The sequence below is a fragment of the Carassius carassius genome, chromosome 14 (genome assembly GCF_963082965.1).
Source record: "Carassius carassius chromosome 14, fCarCar2.1, whole genome shotgun sequence".
NCBI classification, from domain to species: Eukaryota; Metazoa; Chordata; class Actinopteri; order Cypriniformes; family Cyprinidae; genus Carassius; species Carassius carassius.
Genome location: NC_081768.1, coordinates 7,059,328 through 7,083,691, shown reverse-complemented (window position 1 = coordinate 7,083,691; position 24,364 = coordinate 7,059,328). Strand labels below are relative to the sequence as shown.

Here is a 24,364-nt window from a genome sequence, read left to right as displayed (position 1 = left end):
GATGGTTTCCTGGACTGAAATCAATATAGCATGAAGCCATCAGCCACCTTTGTCAGTTCTGATTTAGTGGAAGAGAGAAAGACAGGGAAATTTACACTAGTGAAGTAAACGAATGAAATCAAATCTGACGCCATTTATATACACTCCTTGTCTCATTCTGCTTTTTTCTTCTTATATTTATTATAAATTTAGTTGTTCCCATTATCACCACTTTTAATACCCCCTTTTGATTCAGTCCAACTTCTCACAAGGGCATTGCTGTGTTCATTTAATCGGGTTCATTATACTTAAGTATCCTGTATTTTGACTTCATAGGATGCAAAAAGTATTTTTATCTACCTGCTGTGACAGCTTCTGCAATGCGAAAACTACTTGCTAATCTAATTCTTGCTGACCACAAAAATCAATTTTCCATCAGTGGTGTATAGCAAATAATGCTTACTGTAACTCTTTCACACTGTCGGCTCCTACAGTATCACTTGCAAATCACAGAGCGTGCAATATTTAGCGACATTGAGGACGCTGCTTGCAATTGTATCTGGTCAAGTTACAAGCTACTAATTTAAATTGTTGAATAAAAAGTCTATTATTTATATCAAATGTTACACTGTTCTTTTAACACTGTTTTAGTAGCATCACCACTTTAGCATTCACAAACACTGATTTTCAGACTTTTCCTATAAAAGTTTCTGGCTGAAATTGAGTCTTATTTAAGTTTTAAGAACACAGTCTTCATTTGAGTTTGTATTTCATCTCTAGGAGGAGGTCGTGTCTGGTCTTCGGGGGTTGCGGGGCCCTAAGGTAGGTTGCTGTGAGAGATTTTTTTTTTAAAGTATTAAATTTTGCGCTTGTGAAGTTTAGCTGTAAAGGAACATCCCCTGAGTTCATATCAGCCATACTTCCCTGAGCTGTGCTTTGTCTTTTAGTCCACTTTTTTATGGTGTGATAAGAAATGTCAGTATTGTGAATTATTAAAGGAACCTTTCGGGTTCAAGTTGAACTCCATATCCAATTGCATCTGTGGCATTAATGTCGTTTACCACTAAAACCATTTTGACTCATTCCAGAAGTTTAAAACAAAGGTAAAATTGTGGAATACAGCTGAAATTGTCTTGTGGTAGTAGAAATAAACTTGTATTAAACCCTGAAAATTTATGCTGTCATAAAATGATTTCTCCATGCGAAACACTTCGTTAAAGCTCTTATTTTACTGCTGTGTAAGCATCTGTTTGTAAGGGTTTGATTTTAAATACATTACTACATACTGACTGAAGAGGTTCATGATGTTGCTATGGCAACAAATTCATTTTAAAATGCAATAATTATCCAGCCAAGCTTTATTACATACACTGGCACTGCTTGACTGTGTTTTGTGAGTTTTGGAGTTAATTTAGTTTGCACGAATGAACTTGTTTGCTCTCCACCAGGGTGAGCGAGGTGTACCGGGAGTCCCTGGAGATGCTGGAGAGAAAGGAGAACCTGGTATTGGAATCACTGGACCCCCTGTATGTACCTTTTTTAGAGTAACTTCACAAACATTGTCTTCATTTAAAGGGATTGTTCACACAAAACAGGAAATAGTCATTTAAAGGGTTAATCCACCCCAAAATGAAAACTTGTCATTAATCACTTTCCCCATATGTCGTTCCAAACCCGTAAAAGCTCTGTTCGTCTTCGGAACACAATTTAAGATATTTTGGATGAAAACCTGGAGGCTTGAGACTGCCAAGTAAATAACAGTGTCAAGGTACATAAAAGGTATGAAAAGTTGTCATCAGAATACTCTATCTACCATCAGACGTGTAATCTGGGTTATATGAAGCGACGGAAGCACTTTTTATAAGCGAAGAAAACAAAAATAACAGCCTTATTCAATAATTCCTTTGTCAACGGTCTCCTCTGTGTCACTCCATATCACCATGATGCATATGCTCTTCTGTGTCATCTGTGCCACAAGGATGCGCTGTTTTATTTCAAATCAAAGCTAAATACACGTAGAAACAGCGCATCCTTCTGAAAACAACTTTTCATACCTTTTATGGACCTTGACACTGTTATTTACTTGGCAGTCTTTGGGACAGTCTCAAGACTCAAGGTTTTCATCCAAAATATCTTACATTGTTTTATGAAGACAAACTGAGCTTTTACAGGTTTATAAGACACCTGTATTTATTAAAAGAAGATTTTTGTTCATTTATTTATTTTATATAGGGTCTGATGGGATCTAAAGGAGAACCAGGAATTCAGGTAAAGGATCATTTCAGATCCTAAAAACAGCCTTTACATGTAGACCAAGCATGCCAATAGTATACTATTGTGCATAATATACTTACACATTGATATTGTATTTTTTAAGATCTTATTAGTTCTAAGTTAAAACTCTTTGTTTTGAAAATGTTGAAGCAAGTGAATTTACATGATGGTGTTTTTTTTCACAGGGTCCTCGTGGACCTCCAGGACCACTTGGAGCACCAGGGATTATGGTGAGAAGTGTTTTCATTTCTTTGAGTCCAAATTTGTCAAAAGGTGAAAATATCATTATTTTATATAAATAATTCTTAAATATCTTCAATGTGTCTTAATCTGAAAGGGACCTCCAGGCCCACAAGGCAGACCAGGACCCCCTGGACCCCCTGGAGAACCGGTCCTTAACATTATTTATTTTTATTGACATTCCTAGAAGTGTAAAGTTAATATTCAGTTACATACAATATGTACAGTTGTTTGGTTTATTTTTGCTCTGCTACTTAAAATAGTTGGAATATGATACTGACATAGCACTCCATGGGGAATAAAAGACATACTTGTGTTTGTATTGAGTGTCATTTTCTAATGTTGTACCTACTGCTGCTTTAAATGTTTCTTTTTCAGACAGCACTGCCTATTGTTGGAGACATGGGGATGTTACTAAAGGTACCGTTTCATCTAGCTATCTGTTCTCACTGCAGCAGATGCTAAATATTAATACTATTCATTTTTATTAATAGTATGAATTATTATTAATAAAAGATGCTGAATTTGCAGTTAGGTCTGTACCCACAAAGTTTCCCTTGAGATGCTTATCAGCAAAACTTTTGCAGACTTTGAAACCTGACATCTCAAACCGCGGGTGTTCAAAAAAATTTATTTAAAACTCTGTTCCCTTCAGTCAGATTGTGTGTGGATCTTAAGACAGATCTTACCTTGTGTAACCTAGATCTTACCAGATGTAACCTAGAGGAAGCATTTTTCCCCTTTCATTAAAACATTGCCTTTCCTATTACACACAATTGTTTAGTAACAAACCACAAATGACAGAATATAGCCAGTGGTAATATAAAGCCCAGTTTTATCTAAACTTGCAATTAACAACTGTTATAAATTATTTCATTGTCTGCTCTATTGCTCTCATTCAAACTCTTTACATTCATATATATTCAGCACTTAGAAAAAGAAACATTCTTTTAACTTTCACTCTTAGCTTTCTCTTTAATTCCACCTTATAAGTATTTTCTGTTCTGTCTTCCTCCTCCACTGCTCTTTATGTTTCTGTTTGGGCATAATGCATTCATCTCTATAGGACTGAAGAAACTTCTGACAAGATAAATGCCTGTTTGCTCAAAAAGTGACGCGGTGAAATTCTTAGGACTGAACTGTCAACCATAACAACACACAGAGCTACTTACAGTAGCTTATGTACTGTAATTTATCTCCGGTTTGGATTTGATGTGTCTTCATACACAAAGGAAGGGGAATGCATCAAAACATATTTTAATGTCAAAAGAACAGGCAAGTTTGTGACTGATTTCTGCAGAGTTTGAATTGGAGATTGAGTCATGTCAATAAATACATTACATTTTACTTTTGTATTTTTGTATAAAAAACAGCTTTTTGCACTATGAATTATCATTCACTGTTTATAGAACAGCTCTGACATTCTGTCTATTTTAATTGTTGGGTGAAATATTCCTTTAAGTAAATTAATGCTGTTTATTAAATTAAGCTCACAGTTTGTATGTCGAAATCTAAAAATGTCAAAGCACTTAAGTCATGTGTTCTGACTCTCTTTGAATTTGTGCACGAATTTCCTCTTTTCTCCTCCAATGTTAAACCTCTACTGCTATATCGGTCACATTCAATTTGTTAATTGTCAGTCAAAGGATACAAATACAAATGTGGTTCCTCAATCACCCTGCACTTATTGAGCAGGTCAGACTAATGCACTGGTAAATCGCTACCTTCAGAGACACCCTGGTGCTGGGTACAAGTGCATCCAATGTGAAATGTCAACGCAAACTATTGACCAACTGCGGTAAACCATTGATTACGCTTCACGGGTATACAGTTTCACTCTAAAAGAGCGGAAGAAAAAGGTTGCTTACTTAGCCCCTGAGTTTCAAAACCACTTTTGAAAGCACCTTCACTTCTGATTTTCCTGTTTCTTGCTGTATAAGTGGGCAAATGTATTAAGGGTCAATGCATCAGACTGTCAAGGTTAAAATCTGTGAAAAAAGGTTTTGGAAAAAAACATTTACTTCCCTAATGTATGCCTTTTATCAAATTTTTCTGCCTGTGAGTTGTTTATATGCCTGGGTTTGACCTTTAGCATTTTTAGCAGTGGGCAAAGTCTCTGCAAGCTGGTAAAAGCATACATCCAGATGGGGAAACATGAATCTTACACCGATGCAATACAGAAGCAGATAAACCTGTGTAGAGCTCATAAACACAAATAAGGATGCTTGAGTCTGTTTACTGTTTTTCCACTGTAAAAGTGATGTAAACGGTGCCTCGTTTTGCTTCAGTTGTCTTTTTCAGAAAAAATTTGATGGAGGTAAAATGAATCCTCCTCAGAATATTTTTGAATATCTACTATACATTTGTAAGGATGCTTTTATGACACAATAATAGAAATATCACTTCTCAAAATAACAAAACCTCATCCATGTCAAGGTGTAAGTTGAATCGTGATCATTTTTAAACCATTTTAACTGAAAATATAAAGATAAATGAGAAAAAAAATGATTTGCAATGCACAGTACTATTTCAGAAATGTAATTTGTTGCATATTATTCACATTTTTACTAAAGGACTATATATTGTATATTAACATTTCCTGTATTCTGTGGCAAACCTATAATTGTATTGTTACTGCAACTTAGTCCATTAAAATATTTTGGTTTTAATTATTTTTAGATCAATAATTTACTATGTTTTATACATTGCAAATTACTAAGATGTATTTTAAAACTAGATAGCTTTGCATTTTAAATAAAACTGATTTTACCTGCCAAATAGTTTGATATGCTTTGATTTTCAGCATATGAGAAAATCCTCATCTAATCATTTAATCTCAGGCAGCTAGTATATATTTCTGGATATGCGAACCAAAAAAAAGGTTCATTTTGAGATGTGTTGCATCCTGGGTTTATCTGAACGGAGGGAGAAAGAGATTTAAATAGAGAAAGTTGGATTTCTGCACCTTACATTGTGTGTGTTTGTGATTTTGGCAGAATGCCTGCAGTGTGTGTCAGACCAGAGTACCAGGATTGCCAGGGCAGAAAGGAGAAAAAGGTTCCCTTGGAGCTCCAGGTATCCCAGGAATGGATGGAGAAAAGGTAAAAATGGCTGCAAACACGTTTAATCTCCTTTCTAATTGAAATTCTGTTCCTCCACCTGAGATTTTCTAGCACTGATTGCGGTCATCCTTTCTGGCTGATGCAGTGAATGATTTGTTTAGAATACACCAGACATTTCTGCAGTCCAGTTATTTGAAATGCATGAGCATATAACAATGTTTTTAAGATTTGCTATACAAGGGCTTTAAAAAGCATTTAAAGAGTTTGCGTATCATTGTATTCGATAACCACAGAACCTGCAAATGAATCAGCACTTACAAACAATGATGTTTGACAGAAAAAGCAAATTTTACTAACTTTTCTGGGTCACAATTACGAGTACTTCAAATGTTTTACTTGCAATACTGTATGACCTTGTCTTCTCGTTCTTTAAAATCAGTTCCAGTTTGTTGATCTTTTAAACACATGAGGACATTAACTGTGGCCTAAGTGTTCAGATACTTTCCTGAGCCACTGTATGTTCTTATGTCTGTCCTGTGGACCTGGCTCCTTACGTTCTGTGTTGGCCTTGACAGGGGGATCAGGGACTTCGAGGCCCAGCTGGTAATCCCGGAAAAGAGGGTCCGAAGGTAAAACGTCCTAATTCAGAGATTAGAGAAGAGAATCGTGTGATTGGCCAGACACATGAGCCCCTGATATATCCACAGTCTTCCCTTTAGCTGTAATTCTGGAAGTACATTTCCTCTGTTACAAGGCATAGCAGGGCAAATGTATTACAAATGGTGCAACAATTATAGCAAAAAAATGGTTTGCATACTCTACATTAAGGCCCGTTCACACCAAGAACTATAACTATAAAGATAACTATAAAGATAACGATATTAGCGTCCACACCAGCGAACGATATTGTCTGTGTATTCTAAGCGGACGCGCGTCTGCTGCTTTAAATTCTCAAGCTCATTACAGCAGGATTGATTCTCATTGGTTGGCAATGTTTTTATCGTTCATCAGAAAAAAAAAATCGTTCTGAAAGTGATTTCAACGATATCGTTTCTCTTTGTCTTTATCATTATAGTTGTGGTGTGGACTCCGCTTTATATCTTTATCGTTATCTTTATAGTTATCGTGCTTGGTGTGAACGGGCCTTTAGAGTGCATGAATGAGAGAATTGAGGCCAGAGATGAGCATTAATAATGTGTAAGAGCATCATAAGAGAGAAACTAAATCAAGAGAGTGTTCTTTCTGTCTCAACGGTTGTCCATCTGTCTCATATAGGGAGTGAAGGGTGAGAGAGGCTTTCCTGGTCCATTGGGGGATAAGGGTGATGAGGTGAGTTATCAAAATTATATGACAAAGCTAAACTAATCCTGTTACAGTTAGTGGGCTTGTCTTATGTGTCATAGATGACTACTATACTGCTGCTCCAGACACTTTATTTACCAAACCGTGCATCTGAAATTAAGTGATTTTATTTGTTTGAGTAGATTGCCGTTTCTGTAGGTATTTAAATAAACATCTTTTGTTTTGGACCCATTCACATTTGAAACAATGCTGACATTGAATAGAGTAGTATATTGTCCAATGGACCAATGGATTTTCATTTAAATTTTAGGGATAGAGAATGAATTATTTATCATAGCTACAATTGTTTTAATCTGTTTCCAGGGGTCCCCAGGTGTGCCTGGATTGCCTGGATCCACAGGCCGTATGGGTCCACAGGTAAGAAACTTCTTATTGTCATGATCTTATGGTTTTTAAATGGCGGCTAGTTTAGTTCCTTGGAAATATTTTTTTCTTTTTCTTGTTTTGTTTTGTAAAATGATCCTTATTAATATACCTCTACATTTAGGGACTGATTGGCAGACCAGGACCTGTTGGACCCCCAGGACCAAAGGGAGAACGGGTTAGTATAATCAAGTGATAATTTCTGCTTTAAGATTTTAAAATAATATTAAGGCCCTTAAAAAAGACCCAGGCATAGTGTAAGTAAGAGATAATCAATGGTTTGCCATGCATTAAGATTTTAAATGCACGACGTGGAGGCAAAGAACCCGAAGCGGAGGAACTGAAGGACGGCCTTCACAGACACAAGCCGTTGATTATCTCACTTATTCCATGGTCATTTGCCAAGTTATTAACAAGTTAAAACTAGTAAGGGACATCTTTTTCTCTCTTTCACTTTTCCCAGCAGTATAGTTCTTTGACCCATCTGTATCTGTATGAGTCACACACACTGCCTGATAAATGGTTGAAATAATACCCTCACAAAAAGTTAGCAGGAGAAAGCAAATATGCCGCTCAGTGTGTTCGACGAGCTGGTGGTGTGTCCTGCAGTGTGCAGATATACACTAGAAAGTGAATAGAGGCATTTTTAATTGGTTTTCATCAGCTGATCGGTTCCACTGAGAGCCAACCCAATAGAGCCAAGGGGCATTGAATCTATCCTCAAAATTTTCAAATGCTCTATCTGAAACCTGTTATTGTTCACAACATTTGCTAACACTGCAGTGTGGCGTTGGCCCTGACTCTCAATGCAATCTTAAACTTTGTTTGGAGAGGCAGTTTGTGTTATGCATGTAAAGAAAAGAAATGTCGTTTTGTTCCAGGGCAGCGATGGAGTGCAAGGCAGACCCGGCCCTCCTGGACCTCCTGTAAGTTTTGAATTAAAGTGTGCATTTTCTACACCACTAGGAATAGCAAACATAATTGAAAATATAATGAATGCTTTCCTACAGGTTTCCATAACACTTTCCGCTGTCTTTCAGTGGTCACTAAACAGATAGTTCTGCTTCAGTAGAGCATCACATTGGAGTTTTGCAAAACACTAAGCAATTTTTGTGCAACAGTATTTATCCATTTTGGGAAAATCAGTCTACAGTCGTGGCCAAAAGTTTTGAGAATTACATATTAGTTTTCAAAAAGTTTGCTGTGAAACTGCTTTTAGATCTTTGTTTCAGTTGTTTCTGTGATGTACTGAAATATAATTACAAGCACTTCATACGTTTCAAAGGCTTTTATCGACAATTACATGACATTTATGCAAAGAGTCAGTATTTGCAGTGTTGGCCCTTCTTTTTCAGGACCTCTGCAATTCGACTGGGCATGCTCTCAATCAACTTATGGGCCAAATCCTGACTGATAGCAACCCATTCTTTAATAATCACTTCTTGGAGTTTGTCAGAATTGGTGGGTTTTTGTTTGTCCACCCGCCTCTTGAGGATTGACCACAAGTTCTCAATGGGATTAAGATCTGGGGAGTTTCCAGGCCATGGACCCAAAATTTCAACATTCTGGTCCCCGAGCCACTTAGTTATCACTTTTGCCTTATGGCACAGTGCTCCATCGTGCTGGAAAATGCATTGTTCTTCACAAAACTGTTGTTGGATTGTTGGACGAAGTTGCTGTTGGAGGGTGTTTTGGTTCCATTCTTTATTCATGGCTGTGTTTTGGGGCAGAATTGTGAGTGAGCCCACTCCCTTGGATGAGAAGCAACCCCACACATGAATGGTGTCAGGATGCTTTACTGTTGGCATGACACAGGACTGATGGTAGCGCTCACCTTTTCTTCTCCGGACAAGCCTTTTTCCAGATGCCCCAAACAATCGGAAAGGGGCTTCATCGGAGAATATGACTTTGCCCCAGTCCTCAGCAGTCCATTCACTATACTTTCTGCAGAAGATCAATCTGTCCCTGATGTTTTTTTTGGAGAGAAGTGGCTTCTTTGCTGCCCTTCTTGACACCAGGCCATCTTCCAAAAGTCTTGGCCTCACTGTGCGTGCAGATGTGCTCACACCTGCCTGCTGCCATTCCTGAGCAAGCTCTGCACTGGTGGCACTCCGATCCCGCAGCTGAATCCTCTTTAGGAGACGATCCTGGCGCTTGCTGGACTTTTTTGGACGCCCTGAAGCCTTCTTTACAAGAATTGAACCTCTTTCCTTGAAGTTCTTGATGATCCTATAAATTGTTGATTTAGGTGCAATCTTAGTAGCCACAATATCCTTGCCTGTGAAGCCATTTTTATGCAACGCAATGATGGCTGTACGCGTTTCTTTGCAGGTCACCATGGTTAACAATGGAAGAACAATGATTTCAAGCATCACCCTCCTTTTAACATGTCAAGTCTGCCATTCTAACCCAATCAGCCTGACATAATGATCTCCAGCCTTGTGCTCGTCAACATTCTCACATGAGTTAACAAGACGATTACTGAAATGATCTCAGCAGGTCCTTTAATGACAGCAATGAAATGCAGTGGAAAGGTTTTTTTGGGATTAAGTTAATTTTCATGGCAAAGGAGGACTATGCAATTCATCTGATCACTCTTCATAACATTCTGGAGTATATGCAAATTGCTATTATAAAAACTAAAGCAGCAACTTTTCCAATTTCCAATATTTATGTAATTCTCAAAACTTTTGGCCATGACTGTACATGTGGTTTATTAGTTATAGTTGTCTCATAGTTATCTCTGCATATTAGATGGAATGGGGAAAAATTATCTTACATAAATTGTATATATAAATTGGATAATGATATAAGCACAAGTGAGATTCATATTTGATAAAAAATATATATATATATATTTATAGATCTATGTACTATATCAGGTAGACTCTTTTGAAAACTTGTTTTTGCAGTTTCTTACAGATTTGGAATTTTGATATTTTAATAGCAAATTCTTCGTACTCCCAAACGATTTAATGCAATTAATCCTATAAAGCCTGCATGATACATCAACTTCTAAGGCCTCTTAATTATTAACTTGATCAGAACTGAAAAACCTGTTGCACACAATTTTCTTCATGCCTTCTGTCGTCTGATTGATAGTTCATGTTTTTTAGAATGTAAAATACTTTTTAGTATAATTCAAAAGTTCCTCTTCAGGTGTTTGTATATGTGGAATTACTATTTATTTTTATTTATTTTTTTAAATAAAGTATTCATAGTAACTTTTGATTTCAGAATAACTTTTATATTCTTAGTAATATTTCAAGATTAACATTTTCTGGACTGAAGCAACTTGCCCATACATAATTTTGTGGAAAAATAAATAAATAATAATTTTAAAATGTAAATGTAATCCTCCCTCTATGTCACCTACAGTAGCAGCAGCGCGCCAGCGTCAGGCACGATTCTGGTGTGTAAAGACACAGAAAACGCAAAGCAGCCGTCACGCAGCAGAAACGCCACACTCACACCACGCAGCCAGTGTGTCACCGGCCTTAAAAATCAGCTGCAGGGCGTGATTTGCGCTGAACACGGAGACTTCCGCCACTTAATGTTCGTTTGGAAACACGAAAATGTACCTATGTTCCGCACACAAAATATTGCATTCGGTCATTCGGTACACACGTGCACCATATCGAAAGCCCTGTACCGAAACAGTCCGGTATGCTATATATATATACTTTTTTAAAAAGAAGATTTGATTTCTCTGACATTTGGATTCCAAATGTCAGGCTTTAGAAAAGTTCAATAAGGAAACAGCACAGGTTCAAGCCAGCAAAATCAATTTTCTTCAAGACTCCAACTCATTTCAAACAAGCATAATGGAATGAAAAATTTATACAGTACACAGTGCTCTAATACATTAAATAGACAGCCATAATTTCATTTACCACATCAGTGGCCCCAGAAATAAAATTAAAACTGCAATTTTAGACTAAAATTTAGTTTGTTTCCCATATATTTTATAGCCTGGTGAGTCATAAATAAGGAGAAAGATCTCATTGAAGTGTATTTGAAGGCAGAACCTGTGACATATCTGGAATTTAGAATATCATATTGCTTTGTGCAGGTTAGTTTGACTTTAGCTTATCAGCAGCCACCTAGCAACATGCTAAAATCTGATTTTTGTAGGGTGTCCCATATGCAGAGGGAAATGGAATGAGCAGTCTCTATAAGCTTCAGGTAAAACTTTCACCTGATACTAAAACACACAATATTTTACATTGTAATTATATTGGTCATATTGTTTATAACTTTTTAAACTGTCCTTAATATTATTGACAGAATGGAGCGGCTAATACAGGTCAGCCCACAGGTCAGCCCGGACCACCAGGGCCCCCGGTATGTGTCATATTTTTTTATTATATCCCACATAAAATAAATAGTTCTTTGAACGTAACCCACCACAGGGAATTGGTTGTTGCACTTTTAATGAAGTTTAAATGTCAATACACAAAGAAGCTACATTGATTTGGGAATCTGTATTCGGTTTCGCTGATGTCCGCCACTGATTTCAAGAGTTTTACACAGCATGAATTGAAGGACGGCTCATGGCCACACAGACACAAATCTGAAACTCAGACAATGACAGCAGCCCAAAGGGAGAAGGGCAAAACAAACCTGTTACACATAGTCAACAAAGTAGCTGTTTGTAAAGAAGAGGTAATTGAAATGCAGGGCTTTAATAGGAAAAAAAGAGAAATACATATAAAAGAGCTTTTCTGCCCTACCGGAATCATCCGATTAGCTTATCAACACAGTGACACGCACACTTATCTAGTCTGTATGTAATGTGTCCTTCCTTTCCATGAAAAACAAGAGTATATTCCCTCCTGGGCCATCTTTACCAGACCGCGCAGAACTCTGAAAATGCTAAAGCCTTATCAGCAGGTCTGAAAGAGGACTCTCTCCAATCTCCCTCTTCACTGCAATTGACTCAAGGAGCTGCGTACAAGTCCCCCAGGGTGCTTTATTTCAGTTTATCCTCAGCTGAACCTGTTCTAAGTGGGACATGACACTTCCTGTTGACGTGCCTCAGCTGGAGGAGACCACACTTAGACGAAACAAATTTAAACTTTGATTAAACTTCATTTGAACAGTCAATATGCTTGTGATTGGGAGAACGTTTGATGTGACGGGATTGTGTTAGCCTGCAGAGTCATGATATATTAGCTCACTTTTGTGCTAAAGGGTAAATTAGCTTTCGAATGTAATATTCGGTCTTGAAATAGGATAAATTAGAGGCACTCTTGACGTCTTGACTGTCATTTCAAAAAGTGGTTCAATTTACCTCAATTCACTTGTGAATTGGTGTTTATATTTTATGTCCAATGCAGCTCTGTTTAGGCTGTTTTCCCAAGCCTAGCATGCTTTGTCACTGTGTGTGGTCTACAAACTCAGCATCCTAGGCATCATGGTACCTCATAAGTGAATGATTTAAAGGGGTTGTGAACTGTATTTGTTTTTTATATTGTTCTGTTCTCTGAGGTCAGCTTATGTCATCAATATTTTTACATAAATATATATAAAAAAGAAATATATGACTAATATATATATATATATATATATATATATATATATATATATATATATATGTGTGTGTTGAAAACTTTATTGACTCTTGTCATTTACATACTATTTGCACGAATCAGTGGGCAGGGCAAAACAGGCAGCGATGTAGAATCAGGCGTTGATGATCTTCTAGGGAGATGATGTTTAGCCACAATATTATGTCAGAAAGTGGCACATTTCACAGCCTGTCGTTTTCGGATTCAATAAAAGCTGTTTTTATACTAATTTAAAAGTTTTGAGTTCTGAAACTTACAAAATGTTTTTATTTATATCAAATTTTCAAGAGAATTTTTATATCAGTTCATGACCCCTTTTAAAATGCTACATAGGCATAAACAGTAAGTCATGCACAGCCCACATGATGCCTTTAAAGGGGTGGTTCGGGATTTTTGACATCGGACCTCATTTTTAGGTCAGCCTGGTTGTTATTCATCAGTGGAGACATTTTTTTTTTTAAATTATCCAGTCCTTATATTTGGATAGTTGGCCGATGCTAGGCTAGCGCGAGTCAATGGGTATATGTTAGCCAGCCATTAAAAAACGTTTTACCCACTCCACAGTGCACCAAACGCAAATCAATTATAACACTAGACTATCGATGCAAATGTCCGTTGAGAGAATAATGTTAGAAATCAAACTTACCTTTCATCTCAATGATCCTAAAGGAACTAGTTTCTCAGCCGCTGCGGAATTTTACTTTGCTCCGGTTAGTAATGCGGCAAAAAGTAAACACAGAACAGAAGCGCACTACAGTCGTTACATCCAGCTAACCAGCTCACTCGGTTGCCTAGGTAATCAATATCACTCCGCTGCTGCTGTCGACAAGGCTTATGATTACAGGGAACAAATTATAACTAATGCAATGTGATGAAAGGTAAGTTTGATTTCTAACATTATTCTATCAACGGACATTTGCATCGATAGTCTAGTGTTATAATTGATTTGCGTTTGGTGCACTGTGGAGCGGGTAAAACGTTTTTTAATGGCTGGCTAACATATACCCATTGACTCGCGCTAGCCTAGCACCGGCTATCTATCCAAATATAAAGACTGGATAATTAAAAAAAAAAAAATGTCTCCACTGATGAATAACAACCAGGCTGACTTAAAAATGAGGTCCGATGTCAAAAATCCCGAACCACCCCTTTAATTGTTAGATACATAGAGCTATGCACCATTCAGAATTAATTTAAGGATTCTTAAAAATCGTATTTAATTACTGTATTTAAATTAAGGAAATGGGAATTCAGAATTTTAGTTTTAGTTCAAGTTATAATTTGAATTTAACTTGTTAACCTTAGTTAATGAAGCCTTTGCATTACATGCCTAATTGTAGACTCATTTAAAAGAAGATATGTGACAGTGGAGTTGCAGTGGAAGCGGCGTTGCAAATAAATATAAGCAAAATTCAGTGTTTAAGTGCAGCTTTTATGTGTGAATAATACATTTATGCATTTTAGTGTTACTACATTAAAAATAATCAATTAAAATTAATGTTAATAATAATAATAATAATATCAGTTAAGTTTTAAATTTTTTGCTTAAAGCAACACTTTAAGTTTAATTATGCTTCCTTTTAGTTCTAGTTCCTTGAATTCAAATTAAAATATATGTTATACATTCAATTTATATATTAATTTAGAATCAGAAGGTGCTTTGTTGCCAAGTGTTCTTACACACACAAGGAATATCAATAAATTCTACTTCCGATCATACAAATTAAACTTCCTGGGGTTCGTTGCCGGAACAATTCAAAATTCACACTAATGAAATGCAAAATAGCTGATTCTTAAATTCTGAATTGTGCTCTACCCGGTTAGATGGATAGCTCACTAGGCTTTGGAACAGAATTCTCTCAGCATAATTCCCTCGTGGCTCTTTTTTATGACAGACACCTGATTGTGTAACTGTTTGACAGCAAATCTAGGCAGACGTCATCCAGCTTATTACACAGATTTGATTAACTGATAGCACACAAAGCCATAAGGTCAGTTTCACAGGATAATTCTGTGCTTTTCTTTTCCAGGGGCCCAAAGGAGATGAAGGAAGGATGGTGAGTGTTGCTTCACTTTGATTTGTATTTAATGGTCCTCTGCCCTTCTATGCCTCTGGTTTGCGAGAAACCATTCTAGCCAGCACTGGCTTTCTGGCTAGTCTCCATTAATCACAGCTCCTGGCTCAAATGTAGCCCGAGAGCAGCCGAGCATGACAGTTTAGTCACACAGCATTCTCAACAACAAAAGGAGTGATCAGGAACGGCGCCTAAATCAAATTGTCGCTGCATATTTCTCTGCCTGTGGGAGATGTTGTAAACGCGGTACATGCGCAGCCCCCAAACAAAAGCACATGCACGACAGCGACAGAGCCCTACAATAGCAACAATGCAGCTCCGGCAGCCAAAAAGCTGGCACTTCCTGTTCTCACGGGTGCAATTTTGATATTTGTTGTGGTTTCTTTTTTTTGCAAAACCATTTTTTAGCAGCATGGTAATTTGACATTTGAATAAATGGTCCCCAGCAGTCTCCGGCACCGTGCTAGAATTGCCCCCATCTGTCTCCAGTCGATCCTCTTTCTGGTCCCATGTAGGTCTGTGCTCTGTTATACATGGCAGTCTACACGTGCGACAATTACTTTTGCAATCTGCCTCGGTGGCGAGGCCCGTTAATGTGGCGCCTGCTGCTGTCCGTCAATAGCGACTGAGCCGTGAGACGAACGTGATATACGATGCTTGTGCGCAGATTTTTCAGCACTCCGTGGATGGGTTCGGTGTGGGGAAGCGGCCAATCACTTGGGGTGAATTACGAGCTGCTCTTTTTGCAGCAGAGTACATGTGATTTATTAACACGGCAGGCTAAATGAGAATGGAAGGAGTAAAGTAAATGCTTTGTCAGGATGGTAATGCGACAGAATTAGAGTTAACTCGACGCACTTGTCAGGGCGAAGATAAATATGTGGGTTTTAATTGAAATAATCAGTGACATGCCTTGAAAAATGTTGTCTGGTGTTTGTTGAGTTGCTAAAAAACATTACACAACCAGTTTGCTAGCTAGCTACACTGTTGTGATCTGCTTCATCAGTTGCTTTGACCTGGAAATACATTTTGAGTTTCCACTGAAGGAAACCGGAAAGTTACAGCTTTCTAAAGAAGTTATTTTTTCCATTTCAAACTATTGCTGTGAAATATATTTTTTTAACTTCTGGCACTTTTATGGCTCAGGGGTTGACTTTTATTATATATAAATATATGTAATACCATTGATACCATAAGAAAAGCTGCGTTCAAGCCCTTTTCCAAAACATAATAAAAGTTATGGCTATCTGAAGTTGAATAGAATTTTGAGAAAAACGGGTTTAAAGTGAGATGGGTTTCAGGAGTGCTATTCATTACACAAACAGACTAATGTTACACTGAAAAAGACAGTTTTCTGTTGTTTATCATGATGGGCATAGTCTCTGAACTTTTGATCACCCCTTATATGTTTGGATAGCACGAATAGTGTAGGCCTACCTTGTAGTTAGAAAAGTGAGCGCACCTTTGCATATAGCATACTGTCATCGTACTACTCCTCTTTAGTAACATCATCATCTGATTCTTCATCTCTGGTTGTGAAATAGTCCATTATAATATCTTATAGGGCACTGATATCACCATGATTGAGTAGACTGAGATGAACAAGATCGTCTAAAAAGTGAGCAGCTTCAGACTGCGTTGTTTTCTTGTGCTCCGCCATCTCACCATATTAAAAAATAAATAAATAAAGCTTTGCATGCAATAGTTTAAACAGGACTGGTGAGAAATGTGCATTGATACATGGTTTATTTAGATTTTTGTGGTGTTAAGAGAAAGCACCTCCATAGCGTGTTCTTAACATGAGAGAAAGACAAAGCCTTTTCTGCTTGCTGCATTATATCGTTATTTTTCTGCACTAAACAAGTGATTTTTGCAAAAATATTTATAGAGATGATAGACAAGATGTTATAAAATAATAATTGAATGAAACCCTAATTTTCACAAAAAATTTACATACAACCTATTTTTTGAATTTCCTGAAAATGTCCCAGCATGACATATATATACATTACAGACCAAAAGTTTGGAAACATTACTATTTTTAATGTTTTTGAAAGAAGTTTCTTCTGCTCATCAAGCCTGCATTCATTTGATCAAAATTACAGAAAAAACAGTAATATTGTGAAATATTATTACAATTTAAAATAATAGTTTTCTATTTGAATATACTTAAAAAAAAAATTTATTCCTGTGATGCAAAGCTGAATTTTCAGCATCATTACTCCAGCCTTCAGTGTCACATGTAACATCCAGTCTATCACATGATCATTTAGAAATCATTCTAATATTCTGATTAATTATGAGTGTTGGAAACAGTTCTGCTGTCTAATATATTTGATGAACAAAAGGTTAAAAAGAACTGCATTTGTTCAAAATAAAATAAAAATTATAATAATATATACAACCCGAATTCCGGAAAAGTTGGGACGTTTTTTTAAATTTGAATAAAATGAAAACTAAAAGACTTTCAAATCACATGAGCCAATATTTTATTCACAATAGAACATAGATAACATAGCAAATGTTTAAACTGAGAAAGTTTACAATTTTATGCACAAAATGAGCTCATTTCAATTTTGATTTCTGCTACAGGTCTCAAAATAGTTGGGACGGGGCATGTTTACCATGGTGTAGCATCTCCTTTTCTTTTCAAAACAGTTTGAAGACGTCTGGGCATTGAGGCTATGAGTTGCTGGAGTTTTGCTGTTGGAATTTGGTCCCATTCTTGCCTTATATAGATTTCCAGCTGCTGAAGAGTTCGTGGTCGTCTTTGACGTATTTTTCGTTTAATGATGCGCCAAATGTTCTCTATAGGTGAAAGATCTGGACTGCAGGCAGGCCAGGTTAGCACCCGGACTCTTCTACGACGAAGCCATGCTGTTGTTATAGCTGCAGTATGTGGTTTTGCATTGTCCTGCTGAAATAAACAAGGCCTTCCCTGAAATAGACGTTGTTTGGAGGGAAGCATATGTTGCTCTAAAACCTTTATATACCTTTCAGCATTCACAGAGCCTTCCAAAACATGCAAGCTGCCCATACCGTATGCACTTATGCACCCCCATACCATCAGAGATGCTGGCTTTTGAACTGAACGCTGATAACATGCTGGAAGGTCTCCCTCCTCTTTAGCCCGGAGGACACTGCGTCCGTGATTTCCAACAAGAATGTCAAATTTGGACTCGTCTGACCATAAAACACTATTCCAGTTTGAGATAGTCCATTTTAAATGAGCCTTGGCCCACAGGACACAACGGCGCTTCTGGACCATGTTCACATATGGCTTCCTTTTTGCATGATAGAGCTTTAGTTGGCATCTGCTGATGGCACGGCGGATTGTGTTTACCGACAGTGGTTTCTGAAAGTATTCCTGGGCCCATTTAGTAATGTCATTGTGACGAGTGGGGCGGGGCCGAGGGACATGGGAGCGAGGCCGGTGGAGTGATTGGAGATGAACTACACCTGTTCGACCCACCGGTCTCGAGGCCCATGGAGGAGATGGAAGGATATAAAACTGGAGCGATGACAGTGAAGGACGAGAGAGGACCAGGCCTGGGCGTTATTTTAGGTTTTGGTTTCATTTTGTGCGCACCAGTCGTCCGTGAGGGGCTGGTGCGCTGTTTTGTGTTTATTTTGTTATTAAAATGTTTTTGATTGTCCGCCGGTTCCCGCCTCCTTCTTCCGGATGAATATGAAAGGTGATATCGTTACAGTGGTGCCGAAGCCCGGGAGAAGGAGGGACGCGCTGCTGAAGATCCCTCGCCGCTGTGGTGAATCCGCGGTGCCATCGAGCTGGCGAGGAGTGTGCCGCCATGGACGCTCGAGGCGGTGGGCTGGAGCGAGTTGCCGGGGACGGGCGAGCTCGCTACCGGCCGCCCACGATGTGGAGAGACGGCTGCCGTCCGTGAGGGAGCGGAGGAGTCGGCGCCGTTCGCCAGGTGGCCGGAGCCTGCTGCCATCCGCCGGAACGGGGAGGAGCAGGGAACGGGGGACTCCTGCCGGCTGCCCAAAACTGGAGGAGCCGTCGCCGTCCACCGGGCGGCGGAGGAGTGTCGTGCCGTCCGCCGAGGGCCGTCCAGTGCCACCGCCAGGCACCGCGGAGGAGATCGCCCAGCTGGTGGAGGGCCGAGCAGCGGTGCGTCTGGGAACCGGAATTTTTTTTTTTTTTTTTGCGGAGGCGATCTCCTCCGCGGTGCCTGGCGGTGGCACTGGACGGCCCTCGGCGGACGGCACGACACTCCTCCGCCGCCCGGTGGACGGCGACGGCTCCTCCGGTTTTGGGCAGCCGGCAGGAGTCCCCCGTTCCCTGCTCCTCCCCGTTCCGGCGGATGGCAGCAGGCTCCGGCCACCTGGCGAACGGCGCCGACTCCTCCGCTCCCTCACGGACGGCAGCCGTCTCTCCACATCGTGGGCGGCCGGTAGCGAGCTCGCTTTTCCTCTCTCCCCTCTCTCATCTCTGTCGCTCCTCCTTTTCTCTCGCCTCGTCTGTCCTACCCCCAGGTTCCCGCAGGTCCCCGTGAGCGGCCCCCCCGGAGGGAGGGGGGGGGGGGAGTAGAGCGCAGTCTCGGGAGTACCCCCCGGCCTGCGAGGGGCGATGGGGGTATGTGACGAGTGGGGTGGGGCCGAGGGACATGGGAGCGAGGCCGGTGGAGTGATTGGAGATGAACTACACCTGTTCGACCCACCGGTCTCGAGGCCCATGGAGGAGATGGAAGGATATAAAACTGGAGCGACGACAGTGAAGGACGAGAGGACCAGGCCTGGGGGCGTTATTTTAGGTTTTGGTTTCATTTTGTGCGCACCAGTCGTCCGTGAGGGGCTGGTGCGCTGTTTTGTGTTTATTTTGTTATTAAAATGTTTTTGATTGTCCGCCGGTTCCCGCCTCCTTCTTCCGGATGAATATGAAAGGTGATATCATTACAGTCATTGACACAATCATGCCGATGAGTGATGCAGTGTCGTCTGAGAGCCCGAAGACCACGGGCATCCAATAAAGGTCTCCGGCCTTGTCCCTTACACACAGAGATTTCTCCAGTTTCTCTGAATCTTTTGATGATGTTATGCACTGTAGATGATGAGATTTGCAAAGCCTTTGCAATTTGACGTTGAGGAACATTGTTTTTAAAGTTTTCCACAATTTTTTTACACAGTCTTTCACAGATTGGAGAGCCTCTGCCCATCTTTACTTCTGAGAGACTCTGCTTCTCGAAGACAAAGCTTTTATAGCTAATCATGTTACAGACCTGATATCAATTAACTTAATTAATCACTAGATGTTCTCCCAGCTGAATCTTTTCAAAACTGCTTGCTTTTTTAGACATTTGTTGCCCCCGTGCCAACTTTTTTGAGACCTGTAGCAAGCATTAAATTTTAAATGAGCTAATTAAGTGGATAAAGGTGTAAAATTTCTCAGTTTAAACATTTGCTACGTTATCTATGTTCTATTGTGAACATAAAAATAGTAATGTTTCCAAACTTTTGGTCTGTACTGTATGTATGTATGCATGTATGTATTTAATTGTTTTATACATATATAAACAATATACATATTTATACATATATATATATATATATATATATATATATATATATGAAGGTAATATTAAATTTGATTTGGAAACTTTTTACCATGCCTTCACGATGTAGTTGTACTACTTTTCAATGCCGTTATGTATAAATTTGCTTGTTTTACTTATGTCCCAGAGCCAGAATATCCAGCTAATCCATCATAAAATGAATAAAAATTACAATATATTTTAAAACGATTATAAAATAAAAGTAGAAATAAACTTGTTCAATATTTGTGTGAAAATGTTGGATCATGCAACATGGTGTAATGGCTGCTGAAAATTGTTTTGTCATATAAAAAATAAATTACTATATTAAAAAAGAGAACAGTTATTTTTCATTTAAAAAATATCTCACAATATTACAGATTAATTTATGATTTATTTTAATATTTTCTGTATTTTCAATCAAATAAATGCAGCCTTGGTCAGCATAAGAGACTTAATTTAAAATGGAAATATATTATATAAAAGTATTATGTGAAGGAGTTATTGTATAATAGCAATTATTTATGCCAACATTTCGACCCCAACACACCCACCTGATAGTTTCATTTATTTACATTCTGCCTCATTTGCAATCCATCTTTAATCTGATAAAATTGTGCATACACACACAAATTGTGCATACACACACAAATTGTGCATACACACAATATATATATATATATATATATATATATATATACACACACACACACACACACACACACACACACACACACACACACAATTTTTTCAAATGACTTCATGACCACAGACGTTAAAGCTACAGGCCTGTAGTCATTTAGTCCTGTAATTTTGGATTTCTTTGGGATGGGATTGGATTTCTTATGTTTGTAAGGCAAAGATATAAACAGAGTTTCGTGCTCAGATTCAAAGAGACCAAGACGGCATAAAGCACATCCTGTTTGCTTTCATTATTTTACAAAAGCGTGTTTTTGTTGTTGTTACACACAAATAAACGTAGAGACTTTACACATTTGAAAGATGTATTACTCTTATCTGCATGACCAAAAATTGAGTATTTTAAGAGAAAGTGAGCACACCGGCACCTCCATCTGTCCTACAGTGAGCTACTGTTCAGCTTCCACACTCCTCACACACATTTAAACAGTGCACATTTCTCTAGCTAACTGAACAAGTTGCTCTTTCTTTAAATACATTCAGTTACAGTTCAAATTTACTTAGTGATAAAAATCTACCTTAGTTTGTTTCAAACTGTTGGGAGCCCTTTTACATTATAGGTTACAGTTAGGACTAACAGCTTCACCCAAACTTAAATGTAATTATTATTTCTTTTAAAATAGATGATCAACACTCAAAAAAATGTAAATAAATAAATTGTGTGCAAACATGTAAATTGCACATAATGCAGTTTTTAAATTAACATGTTTAAATTAACCCAATGGCTGTCATAGAATGTTTCATAACATATTAATTTAAACACACTTAATAATTAAGAATAGCAGGTTTATTAAAATATGAGTATATGGTGTAATATTTCGCAAAATGCTCCTCTCTAGACTTCATTTCTCTAGTGAACTAACAAGCTGTGGACACTGATTTAGTTAAGTTTAGTTTATTAATTTATAGAGCACATTTCAAAACAACAGAAGTTGCAACCAAAGTGCTGTACAGAGGTATTAAAACAATACTAAAACAGAATTAACACCTAGAAAACATGTAAAAATATAAACACTGTCATTCAAAACATAAAGAATACAGATAAGTTTTTAATTAAGATTTAAAAGTAAAAACGGGAGGGGAGGATCTAATATAGAGAAGGGAGACTGTTCCACAGTCTGGGAGCAGCCACTGAGAATGCTTGGAGTCACCTTTAGTTTTGTAACGTGAGAAAAGTAGTTGATTGGAAGAACGTAAGGATCTTGAAGCATTGTACAGGACAAGAAGACAGCCAGAACCTCCAATTAGAGTAAGTAAGATTTAATTTAAAACCTTCAACAAAGCTGATTCAGTAATATGTAGCTCCCTGAAACCAGACTGAAATTTGTCAAAAATACTAAAAGCACTCAAGTATGAAGATATCTGATGGAAAACAACTTTTTCCAGAACTTTGGAAATGAAAGACAGTTAAGAGATGGGTCTATAGTTGTTCAAGTCATTCTGATATAAGTGAGTTTTTTTTTTTTTAGCAACGGCTGTACTGTAGCATGTTTGAAATTACTAGGTACCACCCCATTGACCACTGAACTATTATCTATGGCGGTCACAACTGGACTCAGAAGCTGAAAAAACCTCCTTAAAAATTTGCTGAGGTAAATTAAATGCTATGTGACATTTTATTTCCACGCTGTATTGCTGATGTCTTTCCATGGTTTAAACACTGGTTGAGCAATTACATGAGGCATGAGATGTTCAGTCATGTTTATTCGCATTAAAACTAGTAGTACAGAGAAAGGAATGATCGCGTTCACTCGTGCTCCACACAAATCTGCGGGGCGTCACGTCTCAGACATCAGATCCAGAGCTGATTGTGACCGCTCTAGTCAGTGCTTGTGTTGGGATTAAACCAGCATGTTTCTGAACCATCCCAGAAGCAGCTCTCCGAGGCGTTTATACAGCGATCTGTCATGTCACATTAAAGAGGGTCAAAACACCATTTATTATTTGAATTTCCAGTTAACAAAACAAAACTGTTCATTCGATACACATGCGTACCAAACCAAAAGTATGAATACATGTACCGTCACACCCCTAATAAAAAAAAATGTAATGCTATTAAACATAGTCTCATTTTCAATATCACAAATGTTTTTGTGGTGAACCATTTTCAGTCGCCATCTGTGCATTTCTGTTTAAACACAGAATAGTGACTTCCAATCTAAAATTCTTCAATTTTCATTAGAGAATAAAAGGGTATTAGTTTTCTGAAAAAATGTAGTGAAGTTAGTTGCGTTGTCACTTTTACTTTTCACTTCCCAACTCTGAGAGACACACACACACACACAGACTTTCATGCATGAAGGTGTCCGTGCTGAGCTGGAATATGTTTCCTTTATTCCAGGGTGAGCCGGGGCTGATGGGATTACCAGGTCTAGAGGGGCTGCCAGGTGCTAAGGTAAGCGCATTTGAATGAATCGTGTCACTGGACGCTCTCTCACCCTGTCTGAGTGTCCCAGATTACACACAGCTTTCAACAGCTCAACCAGCCATTCCACTCTGTGCCTTCACGATTTGACATGACATTGCAGTTTTGTTGTGTATGAGTGTGTGTGTTTGACAGACACAGAGATGGAGGGTGGTGCACAGCCATTCATAATTGATTCAAGCATTGTTAGTATTCTAATTTCACCGCAGTGCTTAGTCAAAGCACTCGAGAATTCAAGAGAAAGACCATGAATACCAGAATACTAGAGAGGGTAGAAATAATAGGCTTCATTAAATCGAGCCCACAGAATGCTCCAGACCCCCCCGAACTGCACGTATCAAAGTGTGGTGCATGGAGACTCTCTTCCGTCTGTCTGCCAGAGCAGCTTCCTCCTTTGAGCGGCATCAAACTCGCCCACTCTTCCCAGAAAGGACTTGTCAAGATGTAGTCTTAGCATTTTGCGTGCTTGCCGACTCCACAACAGCCACAAGGCTGCCTGATCTCAAGCTGTTTATTTGCATGCTGTGCCCCAAAACTTAAAAGCAGCTCATTAATTCCTGAAGCCAGCAGAGCACATATGGAGTTAAGAGAGCAGCTCACACACTCACCCAGAGAAACTGAAAGAATGATTCTGGAGGACTTGTCAAGCACAGTTGGTTTTGAGAACAGAAAGAAACGCAATCATTGTGTCTTTCTGACAATATGTTCTCAGGTGGTTTTGCAGTAGATTCGTCGTCTTACATGTGTGTGTTTGTGTGTTGCA

At 38.6% G+C, this 24,364-nt stretch overlaps 1 protein-coding gene across 2 annotated transcripts in view; it reads left to right on the top strand.

The window, feature by feature from the left end:
• The window catches only part of LOC132156818 (collagen alpha-1(XIX) chain-like), a 56,567-nt gene that overhangs the window by 13,773 nt on the left and 18,430 nt on the right, over positions 1-24,364 (top strand). For both annotated transcript variants that reach the window (XR_009437501.1, XM_059565853.1), the window contains exons 8-23: positions 760-801; positions 1,428-1,505; positions 2,212-2,247; positions 2,439-2,483; positions 2,591-2,644; positions 2,872-2,913; positions 5,490-5,594; positions 6,131-6,184; positions 6,831-6,884; positions 7,221-7,274; positions 7,405-7,458; positions 8,162-8,206; positions 11,415-11,465; positions 11,568-11,624; positions 14,881-14,907; positions 23,518-23,571. Coding sequence is in view for 1 of the 2 variants with exons in the window: in XM_059565853.1 (XP_059421836.1) it covers positions 760-801; positions 1,428-1,505; positions 2,212-2,247; positions 2,439-2,483; positions 2,591-2,644; positions 2,872-2,913; positions 5,490-5,594; positions 6,131-6,184; positions 6,831-6,884; positions 7,221-7,274; positions 7,405-7,458; positions 8,162-8,206; positions 11,415-11,465; positions 11,568-11,624; positions 14,881-14,907; positions 23,518-23,571 (852 nt within the window). In the remaining variant the exon portion in view is untranslated. The remainder of the gene's footprint in view (positions 1-759; positions 802-1,427; positions 1,506-2,211; positions 2,248-2,438; positions 2,484-2,590; positions 2,645-2,871; positions 2,914-5,489; positions 5,595-6,130; positions 6,185-6,830; positions 6,885-7,220; positions 7,275-7,404; positions 7,459-8,161; positions 8,207-11,414; positions 11,466-11,567; positions 11,625-14,880; positions 14,908-23,517; positions 23,572-24,364) is intronic.